General features: G+C 51.4%; 1 protein-coding gene across 4 annotated transcripts in view; it reads left to right on the top strand.

Annotated features, from left to right (window-relative positions):
- CALCOCO2 (calcium binding and coiled-coil domain 2) overlaps positions 1-9,742 on the top strand; it is a 12,091-nt gene extending 2,349 nt beyond the window's left edge. For 2 of the 4 annotated variants that reach the window (XM_027670182.1, XM_027670179.1), the window contains 11 exons: positions 1,058-1,246; positions 1,865-1,967; positions 2,305-2,438; positions 3,313-3,438; positions 3,902-4,029; positions 4,123-4,213; positions 4,762-4,884; positions 6,343-6,432; positions 7,270-7,411; positions 7,808-7,839; positions 8,389-9,742. In XM_027670182.1, coding sequence (XP_027525983.1) covers positions 1,067-1,246; positions 1,865-1,967; positions 2,305-2,438; positions 3,313-3,438; positions 3,902-4,029; positions 4,123-4,213; positions 4,762-4,884; positions 6,343-6,432; positions 7,270-7,411; positions 7,808-7,839; positions 8,389-8,559 — 1,320 coding nt within the window. In that variant the 5' untranslated portion in view covers positions 1,058-1,066 and the 3' untranslated portion in view covers positions 8,560-9,742. Of the gene's footprint in view, positions 1-438; positions 461-1,057; positions 1,247-1,864; positions 1,968-2,304; positions 2,439-3,312; positions 3,439-3,901; positions 4,030-4,122; positions 4,214-4,761; positions 4,885-6,342; positions 6,433-7,269; positions 7,412-7,807; positions 7,840-8,388 lie in introns of those variants that run through there. The other 2 variants (XM_027670183.1, XM_027670181.1) reach the window with 2 other exon arrangements.
- The last annotated feature ends 222 nt before the right edge of the window (positions 9,743-9,964 follow it).

Below are 9,964 nucleotides of genomic sequence, written 5' to 3'. Positions count from 1 at the left end.
TCTGGAGCATCCAAAGGAGGGACACGAGGATGGGGAAGGGTCTGGAGGGGAAGCTGAGGCTGAGGGCACTTGGTTTGTGCAGCTGGAGAAGAGACTGAGGGGAGGCTCCTCGGGGTCTGCAGCTTCCTCAGGGAGGGCAGCTCCGACCTCTGCTCTGTGTGAGCAGGGACAGCACCCAGGGAACAGCTGGAGCTGTGCCAGGGGAGGGTTAGGGTGGATTTTGGGAAAAGGTTCTTCCCCCAGAGGCTGGTTGGCACTGACCAGGCTCCCCAGGGCAGTGGGCACAGCACCAAGGCTGCCAGAGCTCCAGGAGGGTTTGGACAACGCTCTGAGGGACAGGGAGGGATTGTTGGGGTGTCTGTGCAGGGCCAGGGGTTGGACTGGATGATCCTGGTCAGGATATTTTATTCTGTGATTCTATGGATTTGAGTGCAGAAGATGGGGAGGCTGCTGAGTGGAGGTGAAGGTGGAGTGTGGTGGGGCTGGGACTGCATGAGGATGAAATATTGTAATCTGTAGGAAACTCAGGGGGTCTGTGGGACAGTCAAGGGTTCTGTAGGACACTCTGTGGGTTTGTAGGACAGTCTGTGGATCTGTAAGATGGTCAGAGGTCTGTAGGACACTCAGTGGGTCTGTAGCACAGTCAGGAGGTCTGTGGGACACTCAGTGTGTCTGTAAGACAGTCAGTGTGTGTGTAGGGCAGTAAGGGGGTCTGTGGGACACTCAGGGGGTCTGTAGGACAGTCAGAAGGTCTGTAGGACACTCCTGGGCTCTGATCCCTGGGCTCCCACAGGGGCTGCTGTGCCACTCTGGCAGCCTGGGAGCAGTGAGCAGGAGAAAGAGTCCTCCCCATGTCTGCTGAGGGACCTGCCAGCTGCCCTGGGTGTCCCCAGGGTGGCAGGGGCACCACTGAGCTCATGTGCCTTGCTGAGCAACCCCGGTGTGTGCTGAGGGGGTTGTGGGGCTCAGCTGGGTCATTCCCATCCCACAGCTCCTCATTCCCTCCATGGGCACAGCCAGAGGGGTGAAATAACCCCCCCATCCTTCCCTCTCCCAGACTCCCACCATGGATGATTCCTGTGATGACCCTCCCACCTCTGCCGTGCTCCTGGACAGCTGCCACTTCTCCCAGGTGCTTTTCAACGACGTGGAGAAGTTTTATGTCCCTGGAGGAGACGTGACCTGTCACTACACCCTCACCCAGAACATCACTGCCCGGGGCAAGGACTGGGTGGGCATCTTCAGGGTGAGTGAGTGCTGGGACAAGGGGTGTGCTGGGAGAAGGGGTGTGCTGGGAAAAGGGGTGTGCTGGGAGAAGGGATGTGCTGGGACAAGGGATGTGTTGGGACCAGGGATGTGCTGGGCACGGGGAAGGAGCAGGAGGCAGGAACAGAGAGCTTGGACTTTGTCATGACGAGGGTGGGGAATTTTTTTCATTAATAACTTTGTGTAATGGGGACTTTGTCACGACAAGGGTGGGGGATTTTTTTCGGTAATAACTTTGTGTAATGGAATATCTTTGTCGTGCCAAGGGACAAAGTGTGGCCTGAATGGGTTCAGGGCTAATCAGCCACTCAGATCAAGTGTCCAAGGCCAGGTTGGACGGGGCTTGGAGCACCCTGGGACAGTGGAAGGTGTCCCTGCCCACGGAATTCATTCCTGTTTGGAATGAGATGGTCTTTAAGGTCCTTCCAACCCAAACCATTCTGTGATTCCATGATTATCCTTTCATGCCCAGACCACAACCCTTAAAAATCAGGATATCCAGGCAAAACACCTCCCAGTAACTGATCCACGTGGAAGTAAAGCCCCGTTTCCGTGGGATAAACCCGAGTGATGCCACGTGACAATTTTCCTGTTGCAGGTGGGGTGGAAAACAACCCGGGAATATTACACCTTCATGTGGGCCCCCCTGCCTGCTGCTGGCCACGGGGACACTGCTGTGCAGCAGAAGATCCAGTTCAAAGGTGAGCTGGGAGCTTGGATCCCGCTGGGAATGTGTGTGTGCACTTTGCTGCCACCAAGAAACACAGCACTTGGAATTCCAGGATAGCTGGGGGGCCATGCTGTGGGAAACTTCTTCCAAATCCCCTCATAAATCATAAAACCTTGAATCTGCTGAATTCCACCATCCTGGCTGAGTGATGTTTGTGCTGTTGCCCCTGGCACAAGGAATTGCTGACAGTGCAGGAATTACTGAGCTGGGATGTGGGAGCTTCCTGAGCTTCTTACTGTCTGTGCTGTAATTAAGAGGCCTGAACAATTAAAAGCTGTGTGTGATGAGGCTGTTGTGTTTGTCTGAAGCTTACTACCTGCCCAAAGATGATGAGTACTACCAGTTCTGCTACGTGGACCAGGATGGGATGGTCAGGGGGGCCAGTGTCCCTTTCCAGTTCCGGGCAGAGACTGAGGATGACATCCTAGTGGTCACCACACAGGTCTGTGTCCTCTCCTCCCTGCTTTTCACTGCCTCAGCTTTTATTGACCCATGTTTAACATCCCATAGCCCCCATGCCAAACTCAGCACACTTGGATTCTATTCTTGGCTTTGCTGCTCAGCAGTCACACAAATTGGAGCCTTTATTTCTCCTCCTGCCGTTTGCCACCTGAATCCTGAGCTCCAGGGACTCAGTACTGAGCGTTTGGGGGCATTTTGGGTGTTTTGAAATGAAAATGGGGTTTGCATGGGACCAGCCTGCCATTAGAGGGGAGTAAAGGGCGTGCACATGGACAAGAATGGGATGTGGACAGTCAGGAACGGCTTCAAACTGTCAGAGAGGGGTTTTGGATGAGTCATGAGGGAGAAATTCTTTGCTGTGAGGGGGCACTGGCACAGCCTGCCCAGAGCAGCTCTGGCTGCCCCAGCCCTGGAACTGTCCAAGGCCAGGTTGGACGGGGCTTGGAGCAACCAGGGAGTGGGACTGGATGGGCTTTAAGGTCCTTCCAGCCCAGCTCCTCCTGATTCCATGATTCTGATGGCTGAGGGGCTGTGAAGCCAATCACTCTTGGTTTTCAATGTCTTGTGTGCAGCCCTTTGTTCATGACTCCCCTGCACACAGAGCCCTGATCCAGCCAAAAAGCCCAAAGCTCTGCCCTCTGTACACACAGAAGGCTTTGAGCATCCCCAGAGCTCAGGGTGTGCTCAGTGTCCAGGAATGGGGGAATGGTCAGCTCTGGGCACTGGGTGGGGGGTCAGGGCAGCACACACCGTTCCCTCTGCCCAGCTCAGCTTTCCCTGCTCTCCACTCCCTGCTGTACCCTCTGGAACGTGTGGCTTTTCTGGTGTGACCAAACAACTCTGTCTCCTGCCAGGGGGAGGTGGAAGAGATCGAGCTGCAGAACAAAAACCTGCGTCAGGAAAACGAGGAGCTGAAGGCGAGTTGTGCAAACCTCCAGCAGCAGAACCTGGAGCTGCAGGAGGAGCTCAAGAAGACACAGGTGAACCAAAAACTTAATGTATTAGGGCAGAAGCTTTAAGTCTGAAAGATGACGAGGAACTGAGTGAAGTCTTGTCCCCCTGAGTGCTTCCAGGAGAAAATTGGAAGGGTTTTCTCCCCATATTATCTGTTTAATCCTTTACCAAATCATACAACTGTGATAAAAACGATGATGGTGAAAAGAGACATCTACACATCCAGGAGCTGGGAACATATGGGAAGGGGAGTGTTCAAAAATGCTTTATAGGCTGAAAAATCATGTGGCAATTATCTTTTTCTCCTTCGGTTTTGCTCAGGGCTTAATACAAATGAAAAGGGTCTGAAAGAGGATGCAAAGGAGGGATTTTCCCCCTTGCATAAGCTGCCTGGCACTGCTGCATTGGAGGGGCTTTGCAGGGCCAGTGCAGAGCAGGGTTATTGCTTGGGTCCCCTTTCCCTCCTGTCAACCTCCCTGGGATTTTCAGGAGCTGCAGAAAAGTTTGGAGTCTTTCAGGAGCAGCACAGAGAAGCTGGAGCTGGAGCTGAACTCCCTGAAAATGGAGAATAAGCACCTGAAGGAGCAGGGTGACTGCACAGGGGCAGAGCTGCAGCAGTAAGTGCATTTACAGCTCATTCCCAGGCAGGATTTCCCACCTGAATTCCCTCCTGTGAAAGCCTGTGGTGTGTTTTGCTCTGTCCTGGGCAGACTCAAGGAGCAGCTCCAGAACGTGACCTCGGAGAAGGAGCGCCTGGAAAACAGGCTGAGAACTGCCCTGGATCACATGGACCAGCTGCAGGTACCAACCCCTCCTCTGCTCCTCTGGGCTGTTCCTGCTGGAATCCCTTCCCTCCTGCCACAGCTGAGGGCTCCTGAGCCAGGGCAGGAGTTCCCTTTTTGCTGACACGAGTTCCTGAGGAAAATGTCAACCCCTGATGTGACTGAACCTCCAGAAATCTGTTCTAAGGGAGGGTGGAGGGGGCTGTGCTGAGAGAAACTGTAAGGATTTTATTCCCTAAAAACACCCCCTTTCTGTGTTCATCAAGTGACCAAACCCAGAGTGTTGTTTCCCTCCTGCCAGCCAAGGATCCAGGCAGAAAACACTCCTGTTTGGAAAAACAGCCTGAAATCGTGTTCAGTTCTTGGGCGAAAACAAGACTGGGAGAATGTATTCTAAAAATATTTTGGACTGGGGCATGGGAGACCCAGAACAATGGGATAAACCCTCTGGCTGTGGAGTCTCTGTTTTTAATTTGTCCCCCGACTTCCCAAACTAAAAATGTCGTGTCGAAACTTCGAAAGCTCCTCAGAGATCAGGTGAGCAAACAAATCTTCTTTTTTCCTCAGTCCCAGGTGTTGAACTATGAGAAAGAAGTGGAAAACTTGTCTCACGTGGACCAGGACAAGACAGAACAGCTGGAAACCTTAAAGGAAGAGAATCAGCAGCTACGCTTGAGCACGGCCCAGCAGGTAAAGCCCAGCTCAAAGGTAAAGCCTTTCCTGACCATCTCAGTGCTCCAGGGAGCACAGGTGGAGGGGCTGTGGCAGGGAGCAGGCATAAATATTGCTCAGTCTGAGGAATTCCAGGATTAAGAATACCCATGGATGTGTGTTCTGTGCACACACAATCCCTCAGATCCTCGCAGTACTTTGATGATACATGAGAACACCACACACACAGGGTTTAGTTCTGGCAGAAACCTCTTCTCTAACCAGGCACTGTGATTCTGGTTCTCTGCACATGGAAAATTCGGGCTCTGCCTTGGTGCATTCTGAGCCAGCTCCAGGGGTGAAGGGAGTCCGTGGGACTTTGGGGTTGATATTTGCTGGATAGACTGTTGCAGAATTGTTACATCTCAGCAAAATTGTTTCAGGACTCGGATTTAGGGGTAAACAAAAGAAGCTAACCTAAATCTGCCCCAGACTCTGTGCCTTTTGCCTCCCACAGGATGGCCAGTAATTGGTGTGAGTCGACAGCCCTGCTGGTCTCCCCTTCTCTCTCCTTCTCTCCCCTTCCCCTTCCCTTCCCTTCCCTTCCCCCTTCTCTTTTTGTCTCTTTCTCACCTCTAACATCCCAAAATTGCCATTTAATAGTCACCAAAACAGATGCCAAGTGCTCAGAGGGCACCAAAATAAGCCACAAAGAACATGAAGTTCCTGTTCTGCAGTTTGAGGCTCTGCCCCCTCCAACCTCCCCTGACACTCCTGGAAGGAATGGGAAGGATCCAAAGGCAAAGGGCAGCGTCCTGTGGCATTTCTTTTCCAAAGAAAAACCCATGCCTGGCATTTCTTTCCCAAAGAAACCCACCTTTGCAGTGCTTGAGGCCACCACATCCCCTCCAGCCTGGTGTCCTGAGTGACCTTCTCTCTCTCCCTGTGCTCCTCAGGAAGTTTTGGAGGCTCCCCTCTAATTTTGGCACTGAGAACCAGATGCCTAAAATAGGTGATGTGATTACCTCTGCTGGGATGCCAAATGCCTGGGATTCTCACAGGGATGCTTTGGGAGTGACTGCAGAATTCCTAAAGACTCATTTGCTGGTTTAATTCACGAGTCAGCTGAAGAGAATTCCTCAGGATGTCCTGGCTGTCCCTGGAAGTCTCACAGCTCTGGGAATCCTGCAGGCTGGGGTAGCTCCTGCCTGCCAGGGTGGATTTCTCAGCAGTTTGGGTTCCTTTTCTTCATCATCCCCTCTCTGTCTGACCTGTTTTCTTCCCCTCTGAGGTCCTGTGTGGTCATGAGAACAAGTGAGTGGTGACATGGAGATATCCCACAAACTCTGGGATGGAAACACTCCCACTGAAAGGGGAAGGTTATTTGTGGGTAATAAATGCAGCCTGAGGCAGCAAGTGTGTGACAGCTCCAGCTTGGGGCTGCCACCCTTGGATTTGCCATTTCCCCCTGATTTACCAACCCCTTCCCTTCCACAGCAGCACGACCTGATGAAAGAGCTGGAGGAGCAGAAGCATTTGTTTCAGGTCCTGAAGGCAGAGAAGGATGAAGCTGACGAGGAAAGTCAGGTGAGACCTTGGCACAGCTCCCTCCCCTTCCTCCTGAGGGGAAGGTGACACTGCTCTGCCAGTCTGGTGTCCAGTTCCATTAACCCTCCCTCAAACACTGTGACCATCACCCCCAGCCAGGCTGCTGCAGGCACCCCCAGGGCCTGTGTGCCCACACTCTTCCTCCCCACCCCATAGGCTGCTTTAGCCCCAATAACATGGGATTTTTAAAATCTCCTGATGTTTGTTGAATTCTGACACCTCTGGAACGAGTGGAGTTGCTCCTTTAAAGGGACATGGCCTTTAGTCCAGGCTAAACAAGCACTGCCCAGTTTTGTTCCTCGCTCTGAGTGACTTCAGGACAGTCTTCTGTCATTTAAAGTGTGTTGCTCTGTTGTGATCATCCCATCTGCCTTTCTGAGGCCACAGAATGGGTGGAATTATGGAATGGTTTGGGTTGGAAGGGACTTTAAACTCACCCAGTCTGCCTTGGGCAGGGGCACCTTCCACTCTCCCAGGGTGCTCCCAGCCCCGTCCAGCCTGGCCTTGGACACTTCCAGGGATCCAGGGGCAGCCACAGCTTCCCTGGGAAATCCATTCCAGCCCCTCCCCACCCTCCCAGGGTGGACTTTCCCCCCAGTATCCCAGCTGACCCTGCCCTCAGTCGGTGTGGAGCCGTTCCCTGTGTCCTGACCCTGGTGACCCTTCCCTTCCTCACCTCCCCCTTTGCTCAGCAGGACCCACACTGAGCTCCCTCACACCTCAGAGCAGTGAGGTTCTGATGTCAGAGGGGCTGTGCTGGGGCAAAACAGGGCTTTTTTTCCTGAGAACTGACAGTGTCCTCGTGTCCCTCTGCAGAAGCTGCGGGCTGAGAACAGCGCTCTCCTCAGGCACCTCTCGCAGGCCACCGAGCTCTCCCCCCTCTCTGCCCCTCCCCGAGCTCCAGCTGCAACTCCAGCCCCTGGAGCAGGAGACCTTCTGTTTGGAAATCCATACAGTGGTGAGATTCCTTGGCATTCTGGCTGAAACCACGAATTCGTGGCAGTTAAACCCCAGCAAAGTGCCCCCCCTGTCCAGCTGAGGGCTGCAGAAAAGCCATTTCCAGCAGCACCTCTGCCTGTGTGCAGATGACTTGGCAGCTGTGAAATGCTGCCAGGTGTTAAAAGTGGGCTTAAGTGATCAGGCTGTGCCTTTTCTGCCAAGACAGGCAGCTATTAGCTGGTTTATTCAGCTGGGAGACAGCCAGTCTGTGGCTTCTCTCCAGATTCCAGAGTCCCAAATATCGAGGTTTAGATCCAGAGCCACATCCTCGTGCTTCAGGAATTACTGGTTACCAGCACATTACATTGGTAATCATCTTGCTGTGGCTTAAATGGGCTTTTTCTTTTTTTTCCAGCTGCAGGAGGAAACCTGGGGGCAGGAGTTGAAGTAAGTAAAGTGGACGTGGCCAGGCAGGAATTAGTGGTTTGTGGACAGGAATCGGTGGTTGGAAATGAAGAGCTCCAAGCTCAGCTCTGTGGCCAATTATCTACTCAGTGGTTTGGTCCTGGGAAGGCAGGAGACAACAAAATGGAGAATTAATAATATGAGAAGAATATAAATATGTGTAGTATGACATCAGAATAATGAGATTTCTGTGTCTGACGGAAGAGAAAAGAAACTCCCTTGACCTTAATCTTTAAGGGCTGGCTCTTGGCAGCACCCAAGGTCAGAATGAGCAGCTTGCAGCTGCTAAATACCTGATTTCACATTGAGACAGGGCCATGTGCTCTGTGGGATGGAAAGTTAGAGCACCTCTCAGGGGCTCTTGACTTTTAAGTGCTATTTAGAGAAGGAGACATTTGAAAACCCGAGAGCGTCACAGGCCAGAAAAACCACTCGTCCCAAAGTGATGGTACCTGTCTGCTGAACCCTCCTGCTTCCTCCCTTTGGCTGTAACTTTTAAACTGAGTTTATTTGGGTTTTTTTCCCCTTCAGGCCTCTCTGAGGGTGTGCCCCCTGTGTGGGGAGCCGTTCCCTGGGGATGTGGAGAGCAGCCAGTACGAGGCCCACGTGCGGAGTCACCTCCTGGACTGCCCCATGTGCACAGAGAGCTTCGAGAACAAGCAGGTCTATGAGGACCATCTGCTCTGCCACAGGCTGGAATAAATCTGAGTTCCTGCCTCTCTGTAGAATAGGTGAGAACAGCCCAAAATCCCTGTGCAGGCTCCACTCCTGTGCTGAGCTCCCCCGGGACTGTCACTCTGAGCCTCCTGGTCCAGCCAGCACATGAATCAGGGCAAACACCCACATCCTGCAGCTGAATCACCCTCAGCAAACTCAAATCCTGCCTGGACAAAGTCTATCTGCTTGTTAAACAACCTACAACTCCTAAAATTAGTTATTTAGTTGACTAACTGACAGGGATCCAGGTGATGGGACATAGAACTGCAGTTTTCTGTGCTTGGCTGATGTACCTCCCATGTAATTGTTCTTTATTTTAGCACTGTGATGGGAAACCAAAGACCAGAAGCATTTTATAGAACCTCTCAGGATCACACTTCCAGCTTCTGGAATGCAGAATTAACAAGGGAAAACCTAAATAAAAATACATCTTCTTTCACCGTGCAAAGCAGGTGAGAGATATTTATAAAGAGGTGGAATTTCTGTTTGCACTCGAAGTCTGGGGCTGCTCTTCCAGCAGAGGGGACTGAATGACTTGTTGGAGGGTGAGAATCCTGCCCTCCCCATTCCAGGATGAGGAAAACCTGGAATTTCTGGCCAGGGAGGGTCAGTGTGGCGTGGAACCCACAGGAGAGCAGTGGCTGAGGATAAATGATCTCTCAGCAGAACCTCATTGATTCTGGATGATTTTTATACATTTCTGAGCCTTCTGGATTTACCAAGAAGAGCCTGTTCTTAAACCAAAACGTTGGGAATCACAGCTAAGTGCCTTGGGACGTTCCAATGCTTTGTGCACACCTTACCCAGTGACTATTTTTTATTTCTGCTTCAGCATTTTCAGTTTATGATTAACAGCTCTTTTTTTCCATGCAAACACAGATGGGTAAAGGTTTATTATCCAGCTGTATCACACTGTGCTTCCTGCTGGGTACCTGAAGCAATAGAAAAATCCTGAGGAGTTTACATAGAGGCTTTAAAAAATATTTAGAGTAACAATAATGTTTTCCTGCTTCAGTTCTACACAACCTTTTTATCAGGCTGGATTTAAACAGAGTATTTCTGCCTCAAGATGTCTGATACTGGTGAGCTTTCTTTATTTAACAACCTGTAACAGGAAATAACCACGAAGAAAAATAAAAGCTGTGTGAAAAAAACAACCTTTGAAAAAGATGTCGGTGTCTGTTCATCCTTAAAGGAATAAATTAAATTGGAGGGATTGCTGGGCTCTTCAGGGAGCTGTTTGCAGCCTTTCAATTACTTGCTGAAGCTTCTGGATAACAAAGTACTTTAAAAGCACTTGTGAATAACTTCGTGGTGTCCCCTGGGGGCACTGGTTGATCCTCACAACTTGGGAATGTATCAGGAAGGCCAAGGAAGGGTGTGGGATAAC

The sequence above is a fragment of the Corapipo altera genome, unplaced genomic scaffold (genome assembly GCF_003945725.1).
Source record: "Corapipo altera isolate COAL_440 unplaced genomic scaffold, ASM394572v1 296, whole genome shotgun sequence".
Classification (NCBI taxonomy): Eukaryota; Metazoa; Chordata; class Aves; order Passeriformes; family Pipridae; genus Corapipo; species Corapipo altera.
The sequence above is the reverse complement of the archived record's forward strand: the minus strand, read 5'-3'. Positions and strand labels throughout refer to the sequence as shown.